The sequence below is a fragment of the Labeo rohita genome, chromosome 21 (assembly GCF_022985175.1).
Source record: "Labeo rohita strain BAU-BD-2019 chromosome 21, IGBB_LRoh.1.0, whole genome shotgun sequence".
In the NCBI taxonomy this organism is placed as follows: Eukaryota; Metazoa; Chordata; class Actinopteri; order Cypriniformes; family Cyprinidae; genus Labeo; species Labeo rohita.
Genome location: NC_066889.1, coordinates 1442893 through 1469619, shown reverse-complemented (window position 1 = coordinate 1469619; position 26727 = coordinate 1442893). Strand labels below are relative to the sequence as shown.

The 26727-nt window shown below is 34.9% G+C and overlaps 3 protein-coding genes across 3 annotated transcripts; 1 reads left to right on the top strand and 2 right to left on the bottom strand.

Moving 5' to 3' along the window:
• Window positions 1–571: 571 nt before the first annotated feature.
• ppp2cab (protein phosphatase 2 catalytic subunit alpha b) lies at window positions 572–10280 on the bottom strand. The gene is made up of 7 exons (XM_051093133.1): window positions 9948–10280; window positions 5955–6164; window positions 3928–4101; window positions 3048–3137; window positions 2741–2902; window positions 1361–1479; window positions 572–1269 (listed from the first exon to the last, which is right to left on the bottom strand). The coding sequence occupies exons 1-7, from the start codon at window positions 10047–10049 to the stop codon at window positions 1197–1199; spliced, it is 930 nt and encodes a 309-aa protein (XP_050949090.1). The 5' UTR covers window positions 10050–10280; the 3' UTR covers window positions 572–1196.
• Window positions 10281–17628: 7348 nt separating this feature from the next.
• ube2b (ubiquitin-conjugating enzyme E2B (RAD6 homolog)) lies at window positions 17629–21982 on the top strand. Its single transcript, XM_051093138.1, has 6 exons — window positions 17629–17773; window positions 18417–18497; window positions 18636–18661; window positions 20393–20482; window positions 20568–20656; window positions 21271–21982. Exons 1-6 carry the CDS (start codon window positions 17730–17732, stop codon window positions 21397–21399), a joined length of 459 nt encoding a protein of 152 aa, XP_050949095.1. The 5' UTR covers window positions 17629–17729; the 3' UTR covers window positions 21400–21982.
• Window position 21983: 1 nt separating this feature from the next.
• cdkn2aipnl (CDKN2A interacting protein N-terminal like) lies at window positions 21984–25382 on the bottom strand. The gene is made up of 3 exons (XM_051093139.1): window positions 25122–25382; window positions 24339–24450; window positions 21984–22237 (listed from the first exon to the last, which is right to left on the bottom strand). Exons 1-3 carry the CDS (start codon window positions 25331–25333, stop codon window positions 22232–22234), a joined length of 330 nt encoding a protein of 109 aa, XP_050949096.1. The 5' UTR covers window positions 25334–25382; the 3' UTR covers window positions 21984–22231.
• Window positions 25383–26727: the final 1345 nt, after the last annotated feature.

The following is a 26727-nucleotide window of genomic DNA, read 5'->3' as shown; positions in this document are numbered from 1 at the left end:
ACATTTTTCTAACATCTGGGGGAAGACAAGCAATTTCTCAATTTATATTTTACTAAATTTCATATTTTATTCATTAAAAATAAACGTAAACAACACTTTCCTTCTTGATTTGATCATTTGTATATCAGAGGATTAAAGGTTTAAAAGGCATTTCATATTCAGTAATTTTACAGACTTAATGCACTAACACTGACACAAAGCTGAATAAGTGCTTTTAAACAATTTGCATTGTAAAAATGCTACAGAAATAAATGCGACTGACTTCTGAGAAGCAGTGACAGCAATAGACGTCATCAGCTTAAACGCCATATTTAATTTAACAGACGAAAAGAAGAATGTATAAAGGTCTTGGATCATGACTCATGACTTTTTTTTAAAACTGTTTAATGGAGTTTGTTTACTTACATTTTTGTGTCATGTTGCTAAACAGTACAATCCTTTGCACACGCTGTACTTTAGTCCCTCACGGCCTTGTTTTCATTCCCGTTCTAAACTAAAAATGGTGTCGCAACCCCGACTATAAGATCTATGCTTAGCCCGATTCAAGATTCAAATAGAGCAGCACACAAAATACAGGAGCAAGATCCATCTTTATTCTTGAACTGGTACCCTTTATACAGACACAGAACCATCATATGAAGCTATTCCAGGATTCAGACGACGGCATGCCATCCTAGTCTGCCACATTTCAATTAGTTGGCATTTGTTTAACGCGTTCAGTGTAGGAAAGATTATCGCCTGGGTTTGTCAGGATATAAAAAGCATGTAATCACCCGTAGAACATGGAAAAGAGGAAATTAAACTGTAAACGGACTTCGTTCTGTTGGAAAAAAAAGTGCAAACAGACATAAAAAAAAAAAAAAAAAAAAAAAAAAAAAAAGAAGAAAGAACACAAACAGGGTTGGTGAAGAAGACCGTGTGTGCGGAAGGGTTTCACAGTCTGTATTCATCTAAAGACCGGAGGACAGAAGTAGGACAGGCGGGAGCGGAGGACTGGCGGCTGATATCTGGTGGTCGCGGTGTCGGACTGGAGCCGGATCGGTTTGGATATGGCACACACCTTTTGGTCCACAGACATTTCTCACTGGATCAGTTTTCTCTTTAATCTTTTTTATACTGTTGCTCATTCCTCTCCCCTTATTTTAAACTGAATGACGATTATAATATCATGGCAATACTGTGCAGAGCTGAAAGATTCACAGGAAGTAGTCGGGGGTACGGCGAGTGACGTGCGGCTCTCCTCTGCGCGGCGCGGGGTCGAACTGCAGGCTGAAATCACACGACACGACACGACACGTCAGACAAAGTGCATTCAAAAACTGTACGCATATCCGCATCAGCATCAAGCTTTTCAACTTACAAGGAGTACTTGAGGGTGTCATCGAGTTCCATGATGGCTGCCTGATTCCCACAGCGGTAGCAGTAGTTGGGTGCGCTGAAAATCGTTACCACATTGCGATCATGGCACCAGTTGTAACCCTAGGGAACAAAAGTGTGTCATTTTAGAATCACTGATATATACAACTTTTAATGTTTAAAGTCTCTTCAACTCATCAAAGTTGCATTTATTTGATCAAAAGTACAGAAAAAAAAATTGTGAAATATTACAATTTAAAATGACTGTGTTCTATTTTAATATACTTTAAAATATAATTTATTTCTGTGATGCAAAGCTGAATTTTCAGCATCATTACTGCAGTCTTCAGTGTCACATGATCATTCAGATAATATTCCTAATATGCTGATTTATTATCAATGTTGGAAACAGTTTGGCTGTTTTTTTTATTCTTTTTTGATTCTCTTGATACTTTTTTCAGGATTGTTTGACGAATAAAAAGTTAAAAAGAACCATTTTTTCCAAAAAGAAATATTTTGTAACAATATACACTACCATTCAAATGTTTGGGGTCAGTACATTTTTCTCTTTTTTTTGAAAGAAATTAATACTTTTATTCAGCAAGAAAGTGTTTTTGAGTTTGATTAAATGCTTTACTTTTTAACCATATCTAAGCATACATCTAAGCAGCTTTTTTAAATAAAGACTGAAAAAGTTACATTATATTTAAAATATTTTAAAATGTACATGATTTGAGATTGTATGAGACTCTTATTTTGAAACGTGTATGCCAGCTGCTTGTTCAAAAAGATGATAAAATAAGCAAACAAGCACTCTTACAAACATCTGCAACATGTTACAGTATAAACATCAAATAAAACATTGCCATAATTCATCAACAGTAGCTAAACAATCTATTCATAAATGTGCAATATTCATTGATTACGTACCGTTCTGAAACAGTGAAACTGTGAACAGTGCCGCATTTTGATTTTGACTTTGCAGCTTTCATTTATTTCATAAAAATCATAGCCTTTAAATGTAATCATAATAGCCTGTATTGTGATTCCTGTTTTTCCAAATTTAAGGCCTCTTAAAATAAGTTTGTTACACTATTTGGGATAACACTTATGAGCTTCAATTTCGTAAAACAGAACTTCTTTTTTTGACATTTTAAGAACACACACTCTTAAACACACTTTACGATTCATTCACACTGTTGAGATCTGAAGATGTGTGACCTGACCGCACTTTCAGCAAAGGAATACAATTAAATATCATCCACTTTGTGTCCACATATGAATTTAAGATAACAAAGAGGTGTGCTAAAACAAATCTGATGTGTGTCCCATTCAGCAGCAATATCTGTGCATCTAAATTCAAAGAAAAGATACGTGTTCTTACCTCCATCACTAGCTGGTGAGCTCTAGAGACCAGCGTAAGGCCGTTAGCATGGTTGAATGTCTCGGATATGTCCTGCCCAAAGGTGTAGCCAGCACCTCTAGGAGAAATACCCCAACCTCCACGGTCATCTGGGTCAGACCACAATAAATCACACATGGGTCCCTGAAAAAACAGACAAAGAGAGCAATTAGTGCTGTTTATAGCATTGTTTTTAGCTTTACTCAAACTGTACATGTAAAACACACAGTAGGATTGCGACTGTCAGCATATGCTGCTAAAACATGCTGGGATTATCTGCGTTTAATACCTCATGAGGAACTTCCTGTAAACGATCCAGCGCTCTGATGTGATCAAGAGTGTCTATGGATGGTGACAATCCTCCATGAAGACAGAAGATCTGCAAACAAAACAAAACAAAAAAAAAAAAATGAAATGCAATCTTCAAAATAACCTATTAAAGGGTTTACTGAGGTCCCTATGGTTTTTACAGGAAATCTCATTTTTGCAGCACTTTGCTTGCCAAAAAATTAAATGGTTTCATTTTTATTTGATTAAAAGACTCTTCAATGTTTTATTCCTTCATTTGATTACCTTTAATACTCTGAAAAACAAAACATTTGAGTTCCTAAATAAATAAAACAAATTGTTATTTTTATTTTACATGCTTTTTGATTAATAAACTTAACCATTAAAATAAAATTTAGAAATCAAAATAGAACTGAAAACACAAAAGTAAAAATATAAAATGTGAAGAAAGAAAGGGAAAAAAAACAAAAAAAAAAAACTTTTCATATAGGGCTGTAACATGTAATTGTTCAACTTTTAATTGTTGTTAAACTGCACAAGTTTCATTAGTTCAATTAATTACCCATTTTTTGATCACTAAATTTAACTAAAAAAAGAAATTTAAATTTAAAATGAATTAAAAACAATTGAATTCAGACAAAAAAAACAAAACAAAACAAAACACAGGAAAAAAAAAAAATAAAATACAACTGATTTCATAGGGCCATAGCTTCAACTACTTCCACTAGCATCACCAAGCACAGAAATAATGACAGGCAGGCTGGATTTAAACAAACTGATCAATAGTGCTATAGAACCACAGTACTGAAATCCAGGAAAAAGTATTTTAATATCAAAGCACATCACACAGTTGAGCTTCAGCAGAGGGAATGTTGACCTACCTGACCATCTACCAAGGCAGTAAGAGGAAGGTAATCGAAGAGATCTGTGAAGTATTTCCAAACATTTGCATTGCCGTATTTCCGTAAGCATTCGTCATAAAAGCCGTACACTTGTGTGATCTGTCTGCTTTCGTGGTTCCCTCGAAGTATTGTAATGCGTTCACGGTACCTTACCTAGAATTTGAAGACATAACAGATTATTAAAAATATATAAATATATACAAAATAACACTGACAAAATAAAAAGACAGCAGGACTCGGCATCCAGCAGTCCTTCAGACAAGTTACATGTCCCTTTTCATATTTCTCTACAGACTTTATAAAAAAAAACTGTTCTGTAAATATAATTTATTCAAAAGCAATATTCTCATCAAGTCAGCTACAGGCTATGCATGCTAACCACTGCCATAATAGATACTAACTATTCCGATAAAATTTGCAAAGACCGCTCAAAGAACGGAAAAATTACATTGTCATAGTGCACGTTTTTCATTTTCATGCTTCATCTGTCAGTGCTCTGTTGACACTGGACTTCCTAATATTGATATTTGGCATGTCATAAATCATGTCATAACTCAGTTACTATGGCTGGAAGGATAACAATAGAGTGAGGTGCGAGAGAGCGCTCAAACCTTCTCATTTTGCATAAACTGGTGGAAAATGTATTATCAGGGTTCCCACCCCTTGGTTAACTTAAAATTCAAGGACCTTTCAAGGACTTTCCAGGTCCGATATCCTCAAATTCAAGGACTTAATGTGGGGACACATTTCAAGTGAGAGCAAGGTTACATTGTGTTACCCTGTAAGATACATTGGTACAGTTTTCATGCGTCAACTATGCAAAAAAGCATTTTTTTTTTGTTTTTTTGCCATTTATTTTTGGCCATATGACAGAGATCTGATATTCTATTTGTCGTATTTCTGTTTAGCATAAAACTGAAGAATAATCGGTACATCCTATACTGTATTCTAACATAATCCGATATTAACCTCTGCATGGATTTTACTGAAAAAAAAAGCTTAGGCTCATGTAACGCTAAGTTACCGTAACACGTAAATACACACAACTAACGTAAATCAAGCAAGCTAGTATGCGTAGGCCACAAAGTGCTGGCGAAATAACACATTAGTGAACCGGAGGGGATAATACTGATTTTTTTCCAGAAAACTTCTTGCACAAAATAAATTCAAGCACTTCAAGGATCTGTATCTGCGCATGTTTATTTTCAAAAACTTTCCAGGGCCTTGATTTTTTAATTTTTTTTTCTGGCCAGACTCACAAGGTTTCAAGGATTTCAAGGACCTGTGTATAGTAATGAATCATTCTTTCTAAATACATTCTACAAATATATGAGAATGTATCTGTATTTTTCTAAATGCTCATGCTTTTGGACTTAAAAAGTCCTGTGATCACAAATAAATAGAAGCAGATGACACTAAATAAGCATGCTTTCCTTTTCTAGTATGATTTAGCATAAATACGGTCACTGTAACTTTTCATAATCATAAAACAGTGGTCAAATGAGGCCAGAAAATTACATGCTGAAAAGATGATAAAATAATCCTCAGAGCAACATCAGATGCTCACTTGGTAACAAACTTTTTTTCCCCCCAACACAAATACTAACTTTAGCTTGTGAATTAATTAGTAGTTGAAACCTTCCAAATTTTGTGGCATGACTATCCAACCTCTGTTTTTACCCATCCCTGCATGATTACTATGGTTATTTTTAATACACGCAACATGCATTATAGTGATTAATATGGATAACCATAAATACTCAAAACTGTCTCATCATTTACTCACAAAGCAGATATTTTTAAAGAATGTTGTTAACCAAACAGTTAACGACAACAGCCTTTGACTTCTATTGTCTGGGAAAAAAAAATATTGTTGTAAGTCAATGGCTACCGTCAGCTGTTCATACAAGTTTGGAACGGTTTGAGGGCGAGTAAATGATGACAGAACTTTCATTTTTGGGCGAACAAAGCCTTACAAGTCAAAAACGACCAAAACAGGCACTTGCCTTGAGAGCGACGAGCAGCGTGACTGTTTCCACAGAGTAATAGCCTCGGTCAACATAGTCTCCCATGAACAAGTAGTTTGTGTCTGGTGACTTTCCTCCGATTCTGAAGAGCTCCATAAGGTCATGGAACTGGCCGTGTACATCTCCACACACAGTGACCGGACATCTCACTTCCTGCACATTAGACTCCTTGGTCAGGATTTCTTTAGCCTGCAGGAAAAAAAACAAAAACAATTTTGATTAAAGCAACTTACTTGAATCCTATTATCATAAAGGCCCTGATAAACTCTCTGTGAAGGGAAACTATGTTAAGCAATGGTATACTTTCTCACTGAACATCCAGACTCAGCTGCTTACGATGCTTATTATCACTTTTTCCTCTGCAGTTTGCTTAAACGATTTAACATCATTCACTACTGTATGTGGCATTACTGAGGTTCTCCGTATTAGAGAGACATTGCAGAGGTCATACAGGCGCACACATACAACTAATCCATAATGAAACAACCACACAACTGCGACATGCTAAATTCATCAACCAAACCGATGGCGCTCCGCATCCGCCGTTCACTTCGGATGCTAAAATTATGTGCCAAATGAGTTTAAAGATTCTCTAATGCTTCTCCTTCATTTTAGTGTGCTGGATGAAATTGATATAAACGTTTAAACAAAAATCTACTGAGCCAAAGTAGCAGTGCTATTTTGTGCAAAAATGTAGATTTTACTTTGTAAAATATTCTAAAGACAAAAGCAACCTTATGACGGCAGTATTATGTGGGATTGTCTTATGAAACCATGTCAAATTATGTAGTATTGCTTTAAAAGCATGAAGTCACATAAAGCCCTGGTTTACAGTGGTTTTAGAAGAGCTTATTATGGTTTTCTAGTGAAGTTTATCAAACCAAGACACACCCTCAAGTACTTTAAATACAGGTCAAAAATCCACACTTGTGCAATTTCACTCGCTCAGCACAATGCTCGACATGTTGACTATCTGTCCGTGTAACCAGCAATTATTCCATCACACTTCGATTATAAAGTGCCAGTCAACAATATATAAAAAAAAAATAATCAAACTAGGAAGCTGCTAAATATCCTCATGCTTATTTGACAAAACTTCTGTTTGACAAAAATATCTTTTCTCTTGATTGCACATCTTAATTTGAGGTTTCTTTTATTTAACAGTCAACACTGGGAGTTAAAATAATTAGGACATTTTGTTTTGCACAGAAAATGTATGCTTTCTGTATGAATTTTGACCTACAGTTTAATAAAACAAACTAAAAAAAAAGAAAAAAGTACAACTGCATCTGCAACTGTTTGATTAGAAAAGACTATAACATAATATAATAATCATAACATTTTTTAATTATTTATTACATGTTGAAATAAACCTGTTCATAACTAGACAAGTTATGAAAACTGTTTGCATTCAGAGCTTCTGAGTGTGATTACTAAAAAATAAATAGCAATTGTATTTAATTTAGGCTGTTGTTCATTTTAATCTTTAAAATTACTAACATACACCGTATAGTTCACACCTTTAGCTGAGAGATGTTCACTTGAACATGTACTAAATTAATTGATATTGCACTGAGATCTTGAATCAAGTGCTGGTGAAACCTGTATTAACATCCAGCTCTAAATCACACTTGCGGATGTTGAAAGGAAACATAAAGCACGCTTAAACCACACCATATTCCATTCCAACCCTACTTTCTAGTGAACTACTGGGACCCAAGTTTCTCTCACATCACATTTAGGAGTCCACAGCCCCGCCTTTAATGTTCAAAATCTATTTTCTCCTATACGGCGAGGAAACTTGTCAGCAAGACATCAGAAGTGTCATGCACATTCAGAGTTTTGAGCCGGTTGGATTTAAACCGCAACTACCTAGACAACTGTATATGAAGCCTAAGCATCATACTGAACGCACACATTCTTATTAGTCAAGGTTCCCTTCATGGAAACTTCTCTAGACACAAACACGTTCAGAACACGTCACATCATTAAAAGTCTACTGCGCTCAGCCTTGTCCATACATGCTGATGATTTTTTTGGATTTTGAGATGCGAGTGACGCAAGTCTGCAATAAAGCCAGTGGAAAAGTACACTTTACAGGATTTTGAGCTGTGAGTTCAGTCTGTAAAGGTCAAAAGCATGACTGTCTGGTCAGTCGGCCGATTGACTTATAAGATAGGAACAAACATTTAAAATAAAGATTAGATGAAAGCAGCAGATCTTTTCTTCCATATTGTGACATACATCGAATTGTAATGGATTACCCACAAAAAAAAAATGCAGGGCGGGGACTTGGTTTAAGGCACTGGTTGTTAACTGGATGCTGAGATAAGGGCGTATGCAGATGAGCTTGTAGGGGCGGGGTTTAAGAGTACAAAATGATTCGAAAAGTCCTGCATATGTCACCAGAATTTTTTATTAAATATATCCACCTTTTTCTTCCTGTAAGAGTGGGTGTGGCCATTTGTAAACTTTGTGGGTCTGGTTTCCGGTCTCATCCACGTCCAGCTTTTTTATCTGATCGTTTTGCTGCTTGATATTGCAAATGGGTGAGTCTTACCATAGTATTTTAACGTACTGTCTTAATTGTTAACGCACTGATTTGCAGTGCAAACTGTTTTACCGTTTACTGCCAATAGTGGCTAATGACTCGGAAGTCTCACCCATAGGCTTACTTCTACGTGGAAGAAAAAGGTGGATACAATGAATCATTCAGAATAAGAGTTATATTATGCATTACAACACAGACAATAAAATATTAAATAGGTGTGCACATACAAAACCAAGAATTGGCTCAGGCGTAAGACAATGTCCATCCAATAAAAATACAGATTCAGAAAAACATTCGTAAAACAAATTACATACAAATATGTAATATACACACTTAAATACATTTATCACTCATCTCATAATGACATCATAAAAATAACAACTTACTACACTACTCATTTGACTCTTTTTGTTTTTTAAACGTGGCCATGGAAAATAAAACCAGTCTTAAATTTTTGGAAATTGAGATTTACACATCATCTGAAAGCTGAAATAAACTTTTATATTGAACTTATTGTCATTTAAATTTTTTGGCATAAAGGAAAAATCCATCATTTTTGACCCATACAATGTATGTTTTTGGTCCATGGTCACATATCGTTAATACTCTCTTTATCCACATGATTGTAACTGGTTGCTCAATTGATTTTGTCCCTTAAAACAGTGTGTGGCATATTAGCCCTCATTGAGTGTTATATTATTGGTGCACCTCTGAGTATATTCGTTATGAAATCAGTTGCTATGATTAATAGCTATTTTTGTTTACTAGAAAGGTTTTTAATGAGTAAACCGAGCACTTCTTCAAAAACCTCTGCGGTAACAGCGACCAACATGATTAAATCTTCGAGCGCTTCCCAAAATGCTACCAAACCTTTCACACACTGTTGGCTCACACCTACTTGCATACTTTTGATTAAATGTCTAATAGTGTAATAGGAGCATAAAAAGTCCAAAGAGCGCTGGATAATAATGAGATGTGCAGTATGTGCGCCGCTGTCATCAGATGATGGCCATTACACAGGCGCCATTTTAAGAGCGTGTGAGTGATGAGGAAGCAGCTGCATTCGGACGAATCGCTTTTTAAAATAAACATCTACACATGTAAAAAGTCTGGACAATATACGTACATGTTGTTTTTATCATTTACTGCGGGTTCCCGGGTTGATTAGTACTTTAGCTTTCGGTCTGTCGTAATTCATAAACCACACCAATCAACTCTATATTCTCCACAAGTGATTTCATAAAGGATTGGTTGAAGACAAGTCGGTCTGTATTGTGTTTTGTCACGAAATTCAGAACAATCGTAGTTTTTTGTGAGTGTAGGGTCTGTTTAAAATTCCGCCATCTTGTAACTCAGCGGCTAACGCGGAAAAATCAAATAAACACTGAAACAAGATGTAAATGTGTCTCGCACATACATACCTTCTCGCAGAGTGTCTTGACTTGGCTTTCTGAGAGCTGTTTGCATTCATTGAGCTGTTCAATCCATTGATCCAGCTCTTTCGAAAACGCCTTTTCGTCCATGTCTGTTTTTTTTACTCGATTTTCACACAGATTTCTGATCTAACGTCGCCCAGCTTTCCACGAATATCCACCTTTTATCGAAAGATTACTTTAAGAGGTACATGTGGCCAGGGATCTTGAATTAATTAAATAAGGGAATCTTGTGAGGAATTGAGAAGCCGTCGGCCTTCAGAGTCCCACCCTGAGCCACAGTTGTTTTCACTTCAGCCTTCCTCACATCAGACACCGAGAACCGGCTCGTCGCTGATTGGACACTCACAGCTGTTGCTCCGCGCTGATTGGCCGCCCGGCGCTATTCTAGCTTTCCGGTTGGTTACCAAATTCGTCGCTGGGCGTTTTCCTTTGCTGCAATAGGATCTCATTAATACGTCAATGATCAAATTAATGTTTATGTAAAATTTAGAGACGTATTGTTATTATTGCGTAATGATGTATCATCATCTATGTATAATTCTTGATACATACTACATTCATAACTGGTCAGTGAGAAAAAGTTTAAATCAAAATACGCAATTATTATTTTAATGGAATATCGAATATAAACGATTTATCAGTGCACACACACTGTTGCATATGTTTTCGGTGTTACATATTTCATTAATTAAGTTGGCTTGAAAAAGCCAACTTACTGATATTGTATTTAAACTTCTTCTTCTTCTTCTTCTTCTTCTTCTTCTTCTTCTTCTGAGACCCATTTTTAAAAGGTATCTCCACCTAGAGCTTTTAAGCTACAGCCACCAAACTGACTCGGTGTGCTGTATCTTTTCTAACTGATCCGGCTTACGGTTTTCGTAAACCAGACTATCAAAACCACCAAAAATCCCATAGACTTACATTGACGGAATGTTCAAATGAGCAACACTATTCAAACTCCAACTGACAAAATTCAAATCTAAACTCCCAGAATCCCTTGAGGCTCAATCAAGCTTCCCTTCTATGAACTATTTCTAATCCATTTAGACTCATTCAAACTCATCTAATATTTCTAATCTATTTAAATCATGTTATCAGTATGCTAATCATGCTAATTATGCCAGCAACATGCTAGTAACATGTTAATCATGCTAGAAACATGCTAATAACTTGATAATTATGCTAGAATCATGCTAGTAACATGCTAATGATGCTAGAAACATGCTAGTAACATGCTAATGATGCTAGTAACTTTCTAATCATGCTAGAATCATGTTAGTATCTTGCTAATCATGCTAGAATCATGCTAGTAACATGCTAATCATCCTAGAAACATGCTAGTAACTTGCTAACCATGTTAGAATCATGCTAGTAACATGCTAATCATGCTAGAAACATGATAACAACATGCTAATCATGCTAGCAACTTGCTAATCATGCTAGAATCATGCTAGTAACATGCTAATCATGTTAGAAACATGCTTGTAACATGCTAGTAACATGTTAAACATGTTAGAAACATGCTAATAACTTGATAATCATGGTAACAACATGATAGTAACACCATAGCAATCACCCTGAGTGCCCTAGCAACCGCCTAGCAACACCTTAGCAACCACCCCCGGGTACCCTAGCAACCGCATAGCAACACCCTAGCAAACACCCTGAGTACCCTAGCAACCACCAAGCAACAACTTAGTAACCATCCCAGGAAGCATAGCAACCGCATAGCAACACCCTAGCAACCACCCTGAGTACCTTAGCAACCGCTTAGCAACACCCTAGCAACCCCCCTGGATACCCTTGCAACCACATAGCAACACTCTAGCAACCACGCTGAGTACCCTAGAAACTGCCTAGCAACACCTTAGCAACCACTCCGGGTACCCTAGCAACCACATAGTAACACTCTAGCAACCACCCCAGGTACCCTAGCAACCACCCTGAGTAACCTAGCAACCATACAGCAACACCATATCTATCTGTTTTTTTTAATAGGCTGTATTGCCTTCAAAACATTCAGACTTTAATCTTTCAAACTATTTTAAACTGAAAACAGTCAAACTTAACTTAAAACTTTTAAAACTTTCTAGCTAGGCTTTTTCAAGCCAACTTAAAGTTTGTCTACGAACTTTACTATCTAGTTAAATTTAATTTCTAACATGCTTTGGCCAAAACTATTTTGGTCGACTCTTCACACTCTGTTTGGACCAAACTGTGAATAATTTTCATTGCTTTTACATTAAATGCATTGAGAACCACATCTTTTTTTTGCCATTCATACTTCACCATCTGCAAAACACTAGCAGCACATTTTTCAAATGATTGCAGAACTTTTCAGTTTTCCCTCTTTAAACAGGAAACAAAGTTTATCTCTAAAAGAGTCATCTCCAAATCATTGTACTCTTGTGATAGAATGTTAAAATGATACTGTATGACAGACTTGTGCACCACACACTGAACAAGCAAAAAACAGAAGTGTTTTTGCCATTTGTCACATCCGTTTTTAGTTGGCATGGCTAATCAATTGATGCTTGTGTGAAGAAATGATGCCATGGCACTATTTTGAGAATAGTTTTGAGTGTTTGCTTTTGCCAGAGATGTGTGACATTTTGCATTTAGCTTGTGTTTTGGGGTTTTGTGCAGAGTTTAGAGAAAATAAGCCGTTACAGAAGTAGAAGATACTGTAAACAAACAGCCCTGTTACTGTAAAGAAAAAGTCTATTTATAGTGCTCTTGTGCTGATTTCTCAGTGAGGAATATCTGTAAGTGTTTTCATATGAACACTTTGTGTAAATAATCAGTATATGAGTGTTACAGATGTTAGTTTTGTGCATGAGCAGTTAAGTGATTTGAAAAACATTTGTTTTACAATTACAAGAGTGTATTAAGCAGATAATATGCTTATATGCTTGAAGTTTTGTAGACTTGGTCTTAATATAGATCTGAAGATGAGTGTGAAAGCTGTAACTGATTACATGTCATCTGGATTACATAATCAGATTTCAAAAATTAAGTACTTGTAATTGGAGTAAGTTATATTTTAAAATACTCATAATTAGACTACAGTTACTTTTTAATTGATTACATGATTACATATATTATTCACACAATAGCAAAAATTATTCAGCATTTACTGATTCTCTCTAATTCCTCTTTTCTAATAGTCTACCACTTGTTTACACTCAGAAAGTTCTGTGGACATTCACACATAGGCTAGGCATTAGTCAGGTTGCGTCACAGCAAGGTTATTTAACCATGTATTATGTGTTATTTAAAGGCTTTTGTCTCTCTCATTAAAAAGCACAAATTCTCTTTATTTCTTATTTACAGACGTTCTCAAACTTTTTATCATCTGAACCACTTTCACATACAGTAATTATACCTACAGTAAACTACTTACTTTAAAGCTTCTGTAAAAGACAACTCCCTCTGCATTGAACTTTGAGCATCGTAACTTTGCAGATGTTGTTTATGCTGAAACAGCAACATTACACACTAACTAAAGTTAAAAAAGTGAAATCATAATCAATGACCCCTTTAAGTACCCCTGAGACTTTAAAATAAATATTTTAACAATTAAGTATCGCATTGCATGTTCACTGGGTTCTCCGACATCGGTTAGAGGTCATATGCAGGTAAACATAAAATATTTCTTCTTTGTTAGTAAGTTAATTATTTTAATTGATATTTTAAAATGATTTATTTTAATTTTACATTTTTATGATTTAATTACTTGTTAGCCTTTCATTAAACTCACAAGCCCCTTGCAGTTCCTTTACAAACCCCAGTATGGAAAACCTTGATGTGATATAATGCTTATTGCACTTCATGTTGTTAATTACAATGAACAGAATACATTTTCTCACTCACTTATTATTATATTATTATTATGGTACACAATTATTGTGTTTAAATCAATGTGATAAACAAGTTAGGTCGAAAGTAATCTGAGTATATTACCTAAAATGTGTAATGTAATGGATTACGTTAATGACTACAGGTTTTGTCATGTATTTGGAATCAGTGACGGATTACAATTTGCAAGTAATCTAGTAATATATGTACATTTTTTAAGAAACAGGAATGATACTGTACAAACACCTTTAGGAGAACATTAAAGAAAATCTCACATGTAACAAACAAGCGAAAAAACAAACATATACAAAAGAGGGTAAACATAAATAAATAAAAATAATTACAATAAGTCATATGTATAATTATAATTATACAAAAATAAAAGAATATAAAACAGCAATAATAAATAAATTATTTCTAATTATTAACTAATAAAAGATGGAAATATTAATATGTAGAGAAAAGCAAACTAAACCTTGTTATTCGAATCACTGAAAAAAACATAATATTATTTTAGTACTGGTTAAACAAAAAGATAGAAGAATATAGAAAAATTACCACTGCAGTGTTTTTTTGTTTGTTTTGTTTTGTTTGTGTTTTTTTTTTGCTACTGTGCCAACAACAACAAAAACAACAAAAGCAACCAAAAATCTCACGTGACAAACAAGAGAAAAAAATACATAAAAGAGGGTAAACATAAGTTAAAAAATGGAAACAATAAAACAAACTAGATGAGTAAAGTTTGAGAACAAACTTTAAGTTGGCTTGAGAAAGCCTAGCCTGGAAGTTTAAAGCAGTTGTAATAGTATGGAAGCAGCTACCATGATTTAACGCATTGCTTACATGATTTAACATGTTGTTAACATGTTTTAGCATGATTAGTTTATTGTTTGTATTTTCATAGGCTGATTACAACGTTGTTAGCATGATTAGCATGTTGTTATCATAATTTGCAAATTACTAGAATGTTGTTAGCATGATTAGCCTGATTAGCATGTTGATAGCATGTTTCGCATATGATTAGCATGTTACTAGCATGTTTCTAACATGGCTAACATGTTACTAGCTTGTTGTTAACATGTTTCTAGCATGATTAGCAAAGTTGCTAGCATGTTTCTAGCATGATTCGCATGCCGCTAGCATGTTTCTGGTATGATTAACAAGTTGCCAACATGTTTCTGGCATGGTTAGCAAGTTATTAGCATGATGTTAGCATGATTAGCATGTTTCTAACATGATTAGCAAGTTACTAACATGTTGTTACCATTTCTCTAGTATGATTAGCATGTAACTAGCACGTTGCTAGCATGATTACCAAGTTACTAGCATGTTGTTAGCATTTTCTAGTATGATTAGCATGTAACTAGCATGTTGCTAGCATGATTAGCATGTTACTAGCACGTTGCTAGCATGATTAGCATGTTACTAGCGTGTTGCTAGCATGATTAGCATGTTACTAGCATTTGGTTGCTCACATGATTAGCAAGTTACTAGCATGCTGCAAGCTGATTAGCATGTTGTTAGCATGTTTCTAACATGATTAGCATGTTACTAGCATTTTGTTAGCATGTTTCTAACATAATTAGCATGATTAGCACGTTACTAGCATGTTGTTAACATTTTTCTAGTATGATTAGCATGTACCTAGCACGTTGCCAGCATGATTAACATGTTACTAGCATGTTGTTAGCATTTTTCTAGTATGATTAGCATGTAACTACCACGTTACTAGCATGATTACCAAGTTACTAGCACATTGTTAGCATGATTAGCATGTTTCTAGCACGTTGCTAGCACGATTAGCATGTTACTAGCATGTTGCTAGCATGATTAGCATGTTACTAGCATGTTGCTAACATGATTAACAAGTTACTAGCATGCTGCAAGCTGATTAGCATGTTGTTAGCATGTTTCTAACATGATTAACATGTTACTAGCATTTTGTTAGCATGTTTCTAACATAATTAGCATGATTAGCACGTTACTAACATGTTGTTAGCATTTTTCTAGTATGATTAGCATGTAACTAGCACGTTGCTAGCATGATTACCAAGTTACTAGCACGTTGTTAGCATGATTAGCATGTTACTAGCACGTTGCTAGCATGATTAGCAAGTTACTAGTATGCTGCAAGCTGATTAGCATGTTGTTAGCATGTTTTTTAACATGATTAGCATGTTACTAGCATTTTGTTAGCATGTTTCTAACATAATTAGCATTAGCATGTTACTAACATGTTAACATTTTTCAAGTATGATTAGCATGTAACTACCACGTTGCTAGCATGATTACCAAGTTACTAGCATGTTGTTAGCATGATTAGCATGTTACTAGCATGTTGCTAACATGATTAGCAAGTTACTAGCATGCTGCAATCTGATTAGCATGTTGTTAGCATGTTTTTTAACATGATTAGCATGTTACTAGCATTTTGTTAGCATGTTTCTAACATAATTAGCATTAGCATGTTACTAGCATGTTAACATTTTTCTAGTATGATTAGCATGTAACTACCACGTTGCTAGCATGATTACCAAGTTACTAGCATGTTGTTAGCATGATTAGCATGTTACTAGCATGTTGCTAACATGATTAGCAAGTTACTAGCATGCTGCAAGCTGATTAGCATGTTGTTAGCATGTTTTCTAACATGATTAGCATGTCACTACCATGTTGTTAGCGTGTTTCTAACATAATTAGCATGATTGGCATGTTACTAACATGTTAACATTTTTCTAGTATGATTAGCATGTAACTACCATGTTGCTAGCATGATTAGCACGTTGTTAGCATGTTGTTAGCATTTTTCTAGTATGATTAGCATGTAACTAGCACGTTGCTAGCATGATTAACAAGTTACTAACATGTTGTTTGCATGATTAGCATGTTACTAGCACGTTGCTAGCATGATTAGCATGTTACTAGCATGTTGCTAGCATTATTAGCATGTTACTAGCATGTTGTTAGCATGATTAGCATGTTACTAGAATTTTGTTAGCATGTTTCTAACATGATTAGCATGTTACTAGCATGTTGCTAACATGATTAGCATGTTACTAGCATGTTGCTAACATGATTAGCATGTTACTAGCATGTTGTTAGCATGATTAGCATGTTACTAGAATTTTGTTAGCATGTTTCTAACACAATTAGCATGTTACTAGCATGTTGTTAGCGTGATTAGCAAATTACTAGCATGTTGCTAGCATTATTTAGATAGATTAGAAATATTAGAAATATTAGAAATATTAGAGTGGAAGCTTAAACGAGTCTAAATGGATTGGAAATAGTTCATTGAAGGGATTCTGGGAGTTTAGATTTGAATTTTGTCAGTTGGAGTTTGAAGAGTGTTGCTCATTTGAACGTTCCGTCAATGTAAATCTATGGGATTTTTGGTGGTTTTGAAAGTCTGGTTTATGAAAACCGTAAGCCGGATCAGTCTGAAAAGATACAGCACACCGAGTCAGACCAGTCTGAAGGTCTGGACCGAGTTTGGTGGTTCTAGCTTGAAAGCTTTAGGAGGAGGTAGATACCGAAATTAGGCTCAGAAGAAGAAGAAGAAGAAGAATCTTAAATAGTAGATCAGTAAGTTGGCTTTCTCAAGATAACTTAATTACCTCTTCAGCAGAATCATTAAAAACCCTCATAGGCTATTATTGTTTCAAAAAATCGGTGTAATTGTTTATTACTGGTTAAACAAAAAGAAACGGAGTGAGAAGTGAGTCAGACAATCAAAAACAGATGAACTTTTTTGCGGTCGAGAACTTTTGTTTATCAGTTAAAGATGCTCCACTGCGGTTGTTGCCAGGTCAATGGCGTCACGGGTGACGTCACCGGCGCATCGCAGCTCTCCTCCTGAATCTGACGCTCTTCTGCTCGTTTTATGACATAGTAAGCCGTTGTTAAAGCATGTCTACTCCAGCGAGACGGCGGCTCATGAGAGACTTTAAGAGGTTTGTGTTTTCAGATGAGTGTTTTGTGTTGATGCGAGGCCTCACGGGACTGTGTTTATACTCCTGACTAGCCTTTAGCAGCGTTAGCAGGGCCTGCGCCAGCACGACCAGGAACAAGAGTTCATACGTGTTGTTTATTCCAAGGTACCATAGTACAGTACCACAGTACGATTTGTCAGGGTCGACAGCATTTGTGGGCATCATAGGCACGATTGTTTAGCCCTCATGAGGGCCACAAATGTTGTGTAGGTCTGAAGATACAACCTTTACTAACCAACCAGAAGTAGCATCACAGGAAAATGTTCAGATATGTCAGCATTCTGGATTTACTGTAACTCTTTTTTTATATATATAAAATGCACCCAAGTGTCTTTAACTACTATGTACTTAAATTTAAATGATTCATTTAATACAGTGCACTTTACTGTGCACACACATGTTTACACAGAATTTATATTTAAACTCTAACTATTATTTGTAATTAATCTGTTATTGATTTCTGTAGTTACATCTTTTATCTAAACCTTTGAAAATGCAGACCCTGTTATAAATGATAGAGGAAAATCACTTTTTAACACTTAGCAGATTTTGACTGGTATATATTCAATATATGACCCATAAGCTTGTTCATATTTGTTGGCAGACTTCAGGAAGATCCTCCGACCGGTGTGAGTGGCGCTCCGTCAGAAAACAACATCATGCTGTGGAACGCTGTGATTTTTGGGTATGTTTGCTAAATTGACTAGAACTGACATTCAAGTGTTTTAAATGAGTAACAGCGGAGCATTGCTGTGCATGAAGAGATGTTTCAGAAGTGTTTATGCTTGAAGAACATTAACATTGTTCATGTGTTTCCTTGCAGGCCCGTAGGAACTCCTTTTGAAGATGGTGAGCCACTCCTTGATTCTTCCAAATAAATACTAGTTTATAACCATCAACTCAATCAACTTTTATAAAAAAGGCTTTTATAAGCGTTGCAGGGCTCAGGTCCAACATGACATATTTACTCCTAATGTGTCATTTATTCTACACCTGCAACTAACTGTCGTATTGACTGTTACTGTACTTGTTTATTATTTCCTAAATACTTTATTTTAAGGACCAAGTCTCACTATTGACTAGTTACTTATCATGCATATTACTAGTTTATTATTAATACTTATAAATGCCTTTTCTGCATGACCATATTTTATAACCAAATAACAACTATCTTACTAACTATTAATAAGCAACAAATTAGGAGTTAATTGAGTCATAGTTAATAGTTAGATAATAGTGAAAATTGGATCTTAAAATAAGGTGTGACCATTATTTCTTTGATTAGTTTGTTGAACAAAAAAGCAAATTGTTAATGATTGAATTAAAACAAATTGAATTCAATATTAAATAATTTGCAAACTATTTATATATATATATTGATGGCTAATTAATAGTTCATACATTGTACTCTCTACAAGCATTAACTGAAGTTTAGCACTTAAACCAAATTTAGTTAATTAAACCAAGTTGTTAATGATTTATTAGATGTAACTAGTTCTCACTTCATATTAGGTCACAGGGAATACAAAGTAACCCATCTTTTTTAGACATTAATAGCATTCAATAGTGAGTGATCCTGAAATATTTAGAAATACATTAAGCATAAATGATCTACCATTCATTTTATACATAAATACTACACTTAATATCTTTTTGGTGTTTTATAAATATATAAGTTTGGAATTAGTAAGATTTTGATGTCTTTTAATGTCTTTTGTGATTTTGTTGACTTGCACCTTGCACATCAAGGCTGCATTTATTTGATCAAAAATACAGATTAAACAGTGATATTTTGAAAAATTATTTAAAACAATGATTTTCTATTTTAATGTATATCATTTATTGATGCAAAGCTGAATTTTAGTGTTCAGTGTCATATGATCCTTCAGAAATCATTCTAATAATCTGGTTTATTATCAGTGTTAGAGACCGTTGTGCTGTTTAATATTTTTCAGAACCTGGAATACTTTTTTCAGGATTCTTTTGATGAATAAAAAGTTAAAAAAGAACAGCATTTATATAAAATAGAAGTATTTTGTAACAATATACTCTACCTTTCAAAAGTTTGAGGTTAGTAATTTTTTTTTTTCTTTTTTGAAAAAGGAAAAAAAGTTTAGCAAAGATGTTATATTGATATAAAGTGATAGAAAATGTTATATTGTATATACATACCTTACCATTTTAAATTAAAATAACTACCTTAAAAATGCTAGTCTAAATGTTAACTGCCGCAAGGAACGTGCAAAGTTTTGAACAGCATGTTCATGCTGCTTCATACTGTCATAAAAATAAAAAAGTAACATTGTAATAACTTACATTTTACAGTTGGATCTTTAACTGTACACAATAAAAAGTCATGTGATTATTTTTATTTTGCATAATATGCATCAAACTGACAGTAGAATGTGATTACAAAAATCAGTCAATAATTTGTCTTTGATTATTTAAATTATTGATTAATAATTGCAGCACTAGTCATTTGTACATTAGTTTTTTACTGACTAACGTTGCATAAAGGTAGCTGCTAGATGTGTAGAATCTATTTGTATTTATCTAAATTCTCCTTCTCTCTCTGTGCAGGAACATTTAAGCTGGTTATTGAATTTTCAGAAGAATATCCTAACAAGCCTCCTACGGTTCGCTTTATCTCCAAAATGTTTCATCCAAATGGTGAGCTGCTAACAGTTCTGTTCTAGAATAATGATTACCGATCAGCGATTGCAGTGATTCTAATGAACGATCTTGTGTTTGTTAGTTTACGCAGATGGCAGTATATGTTTAGACATTCTTCAGAATCGCTGGAGTCCCACGTATGATGTTTCCTCCATTCTGACATCCATCCAGGTGCACTATGGGTTTGTTATTGTTACAAAAACCATGAATGATTATTTATTATACCAATTTTCAGAATGCATTTTAAGAATACTTCGCCCATCATAGGGTTAAAATGCACAACACTGCCGTAATGCTAACATTAGTTCATTAACAATAACCGACAATGAAACTACTTCTAAAGCATTTAAAAGTCTTAACTATTATTGGACCTGAACAGCTACAAAAGCTCAGTAACAAAAGTAACAATTTCTCATTAACTTATGTTTACTAATGAGGCCTTATCGTAAGGTGTTACTAATTGTTCTTTAGAATTCTTTTGCACTTTAATCTGTTTGAAACAGTTGTTTACAGTAAAGCTAGATACACAAATGTATAGTTCTTTTTGTTATTATAGTTGCTTCAGCAATTATTGCAACATGACAATGTGATACTAATGCATTCCTAGTTGGTAATAAGATCTGTCAGTGAAAGCAGAAAAAAAACTAATATTTAATAGGAACTTTGAGTATGTTAACTGTAACATCTCTTAGTCTTGGGATTTGTGGGTGAAATATGAGCTGCATGTATTCTTGAACGGTGTTGTGAGATTGAACACTCATTGGGATCTGTGTGGTTGTTTTTAGTCTCTATTAGACGAGCCCAATCCAAACAGCCCAGCCAACAGTCAAGCGGCTCAGCTCTATCAGGAGAACAAACGGGAATATGAGAAGAGAGTGTCTGCCATCGTGGAGCAGAGCTGGGTCGATTCATAACGCCGCCGTCTGTGACGAGTGCCGATTACAGACCACCACCGTTCATAGGATTATTCACTTCTTTGCAAATGCATTTTACAAAAATCGATAATATTTGTGTGCTTATTTATTTTTTTTTAACTGCATGATAAGTTATTGCTAACAAAATTTGAACCATACTGTTGTCGGATCGACGCGGTTGACCTTTTAAAAAGGAATGCAATTTATTGGCAAAGATGTTGTCTGAGTGCAATTCCTAAATATATCCATCTCAAAGTTCAAACCATCATTAAATATCTGAAAACTGATCACATGCCCGTTTTGCCTTTAAACGCACCTAAAGATCGACTTTGGGAATCTTTTTTTTTTGTATCTGTATTTGACGACGCATCTTAACGCTCACGTGTTTATGCTTCAGTTTGAAAAACGAGGGCTTGTTCTTATAAACTGCGTCTGATACGCGGCGATGAGTTTTGGAAGAACACACCTGTAATGCCTGGATGACAGTGTTATCAGGATGTTTTAGTTTTTGTGAATTTATCATAACATTTATACTTCTAATATGCTGTATAAAAGAAAAAATAAAACATTTTTCAGACTTGGAGTGAAGAAAATGCATTCATTTTTATTGTAGGTCATTATTAAAACATGCATAGTAAAAAAGTATTTTAAAAAAAGATTCATCATATGTACAGCTAGGGATAAAACATTACAAGTCAAAGCTAAAAGTTATTCCAAGTTGTGCAGTTCAAGTCCTTGAATAGGAAATGCTGATGATCTCGGGCAGTTCTTCAGTTCCTCGTCAGGTGGGTGGAATAATGATGCTGCTAAAACAACACGAGTCCTGCAGGCGTCACCTCTGAAGAAAAGACAACAGATTATTTGCAATATCTTTAATTGTTTTTCATGATTGTTCAGATAGAATCTTTCTAGGCATTTTATCATGTTTCCTCCTCCTTTACTCAAACTACAATATTACAAATGATTAGAGCTGCATGTCTGTGCAAAAGTGGGTGAGAGTCTGCGAGTTTTGTCTGTCTGACTCGCTGAGAGTCTGGAAGGGAGGTTTTATCTTTTTTGTACATGTTTCCAGTCAGGGTTTCCGCAGGTTGCATGCACTGCACAAATGAATATCTGTTTTCCAACACAAATATTTAAAGATCCTTTAAATCAACATACATCCACGAGATGCAAACTGAACATACAAAGTCTTGCTTTCTATGGAAGCCTGTTTCCACCACTGAAAAAAAAAAAAAATCAAAAGGTAATTGCGACTTTTTATCTCACAATTCTCGCAACTTTTTTTCATTCAGAACTGCATTATATAAAACTCACAATTATGACTTTTTTTTTTTCCGAATTGTAAAATATATATTTGCAGTTGCAAGTTATAAAGTTTTTTTTCCATCTCTCACAATTCTGACTTAACTCATGCAACTGCAACTTTATTTCTCAGAATTGCATGATTCTGAGAAAAAAAGTGAAAATTGTGAGATAAAACGTTGCAATAACCTTTTTTTTTTTTAATTCAGTGGCAGAAATGGGCTTCCATTGTTTTTTTGAGAAACTAAAGTAAATGAAGTGAGTCTACGCCTAAAACAAGTACAAATACCTGTCAATGGGAAATGAAAAGTTGTTTCCCCTTTGAATTAAGTAGATTTTTCTGAGCCAAACAGCAGATATTTGTTCTTTTTTCAATCATAAACTTACTTTAACTTGATCAATTTAATTTTGACCAGAGAATCTTGAGACATTTGCATAGACAAGACAAGACACTGACAAAAAAACATCACTTTTTTTGCAGTGTGATCAGAAGGCACAAGCTTTTCAAACTTTGAAGCATTGCTAATGCTCCTTTCCTAAAACACATTTACATTAGTTAATTTTAGTCTTCATTATTGTAAATAATTATGGGTTTCCACATTTGCACAATTGATCCTTCGCAAACAGCTTGCTTGACCAGCGATCTGTAATGCCGATGTATTTTTCGCTGCATGAGAACATGAGAATGCCATTGTTTGTCACAAAACAACAGTAACTAAGGAGGGCGGGTTTTTGCGAAGGGTCAATTGCAGTTCAACAGGTAAGTAAACAAGAACTTAAAACTAAGTGACTTAGATTTTAGACACAACAATTCGTGCTTGCTTTATTTTGACAACGAAAATTGTTTGAAACAAAGCCACAGTGGAACTGTTTTGCATCTCTGAAGCACACAACAGTGTTTCATTACTGAATCAATCAGCCGTTTGAACGAATCAGCTGAATGAATGACTCAATGACTCACTCATGCAGTGATTAATCATTTCAAATATCAGTATACAGTGTTTTATTTTGAAAAATCTAAACATTATGCGTCTAAACATTATGCTTATTAACCCTCATGACAAAACGTAATCAAAAAAAAAGTTGAATTAGTCAAATTGTAATTAAGATATAAGAAAACTAAATAGTCAGGTTTTGCCTGTTTCTACAACCTGACTTACATGTCCCATTTCCAAATGTAATATTGTATTGTTTTTGACCCCTGGTGTAAATGTCCTGCACTAAGTGATCCATTAACCATCAAACGATAGTTCACCCTAAACAATTTATAACATTTCCATTTATATTTGCAAACCCACTTGTTGATGCATTGGCGTAAATAATTATGGAAGCCTGTTTCCATTATGGGATATGAAAGGTAAATAAGCACAATCGCATCTTTTGATCTCTTTTTTCCCTCACAATTTTGCAAGATACAAAAAAAGTCAGAATTTCAAGTTATAACATAAGAATTCTGACTTTTAAATTTATCTCAACACAATTCTGACTTTCTCTGTCGCAATTTGTAAATAAAAAACGTTAGAATTGTGAGACATTAACTTGCAACTTTGAAAACAAGTCAGAAGTGTGAGATAATTCTTTTTCTTTTTCATGTATTTTAAATAAAGGCCTGGGTGAGCAATAGCAGGATTGTTTACCTTTTGTTGTTGCTGTTTGATCAGTTCATCTCTGGTCTTAAAAACAGGAGCGTCCTCCACGACAATCCCTTCTGCCATCTCTTTCACCTTCTCCAGCAGCACCGGATCGTACCTACAAACAAAGACCCACAACACACCCTTTATGTCTCGATTACTACACAATCCCTGAAACTAGATGAATCAACAGCTATTACACCTTTAGCAAAGGTGAGGTCAATTAAAAATGTTGTGGCCGTTACATTTTTGACATGAAAATCATTAGTATAGAGTATAGAGTATTTAGTGCAAACATTACACAATGCAATTACGATTTGTAATGTTTTTGAAATAAAACGCTTCTGCTCAATGAGACATTTTCTCAAAAACACAGTAAAAACAGTAACATTGTTATCATTTCAAAACCTGTTTTCTATGCGAATGTATTGTAAAATGTAACATCTCTGTGATGCAAAGCTGAATTTTCAGCATCATTACTCCAGTCTTCAGTGTCACGTGATTCTTCAGAAAATATTCTACTATGCTGATTTGCTGCTCAATTATTCCTGCTCAGTCACTAATAAATGGTTTGCATTGTTGTCAGAGTTGTAAATGGTTTTTGCTGCCTAATGTTTTTGTTACTTTTGTCGTATAAATGTTATATGTGCACAGTTTATTAATCACAGCATTCAGTGTTTGTTGATATTGGCGCCCGTTTCTTGAATTGTTCCCTGATTTCAGCACTTGATCGTTGTTTATAATATAATGCAATGTAAAGTATGTCAGCACCAGTGCTCTTATTCTGACCTGCAGCCCAGGAACACGTGGTTCGCCCACACCATGGACAGCGCGAGCAGATGATCCAGGTGATGGTCTTCATAGTCGCTGATGTTTCTGAATAAAAACTCTCTCCGGCACTTCCAGTGTTTGTCGCTTTCGGAAATGCTGCGAAACGTCTCAACTAAATCCGCCAACTGCCTGTTTTGTCCGATGAAATCTTCGACGTCTGTAGTCGCCATGTATGGGCCGAAGAGATGACGTCACCCGTCTTCTTCTTCCGTTCGTGACGGATGCACATATAGGGACACATCGCTACCTAGCGTCACGAACGCTACAGTGCTGCGGAAATAAGTCTGTGGGGGTTCAGAGAAAAACAACATCCGATTTTTCAATGTACGTTGATGTATGGTTTAGTGTCATCACACGTTTAAACTTTCCTCAATGAAAGCGAGGCTGTGAGAAACAGACATGTAGTCAGTAGGTTAAACTGTCTTAAAGGGGCAGCTGACCCAAAAATTCTGTCATCATTTACAATCTGTGCTGGGTCTACATCTAATCTGGATTACATAAAATTCCAAAAATGACGTTCTTGTAATTGAGTTGGTTTGAGAAAGCAAATTTACTGATCTACTATTTAAGATTCTTCTTCTTCTTCTGAGCCAAATTTCGGTATCTACCTCCTCCTAGAGCTTACAAGCTAGAACCACCAAACTCGGTCCAGACCTTCAGACTGGTCTGACTCGGTGTGCTGTATCTTTTCAGACTGATCCGGCTTACGGTTTTCATAAACCAGACTTTCAAAACCACCAAAAATCCCATAGACTTACATTGACGGAATGTTCAAATGAGCAACACTCTTCAAACTCCAACTGGCAAAATTCAAATCTAAACTCCCAGAATCCCTTCAATGAACTATTTCCAATCCATTTAGACTCGTTTAAGATTCCACTCTAATATTTCTAATATTTCTAATCTATCTAGCTATCTAAATCATGCTAGCAACATGCTATTAATTTGCTAATCACGCTAACAACATGCTAGTAACATGCTAATCATGATAGAAACATGCTAGCAACATGCTAGTAATTTGCTAATCATGTTAGAAACATGCTAACAAAATTCTAGTAACATGCTAATCATGCTAACAGCATGCTAATAACTTGCTAATCATGATAGAAACATGCTAGCAACATGCTAGTAATTTGCTAATCATGCTAACAACATGCTAGTAACATGCTAATTGTGATAGAAACATGCTAGCAACATGCTAGTAATTTGCTAATCATGCTAGTAACATGCTAATCATGTTAGAAACATGCTAACAAAATTCTAGTAACATGTTAATCATGCTAACAACATGCTAATAACTTGATAATCATGATAGAAACATGCTAGCAACATGCTAGTAATTTGATAATCATGCTAACAACATGCTAGTAACATGCTAATCATGTTAGAAATATGCTAACAAAATTCTAGTAACATGCTAATCATGCCAACAACATGCTAATAACTTGCTAATCATGATAGAAACATGCTAGCAACGTGCTAGTAACATGCTAATCATGCTAACAACATGCTAATTATGTTAGAAACATGTGAACAAAATGATAGTAACATGCTAATCATGTTA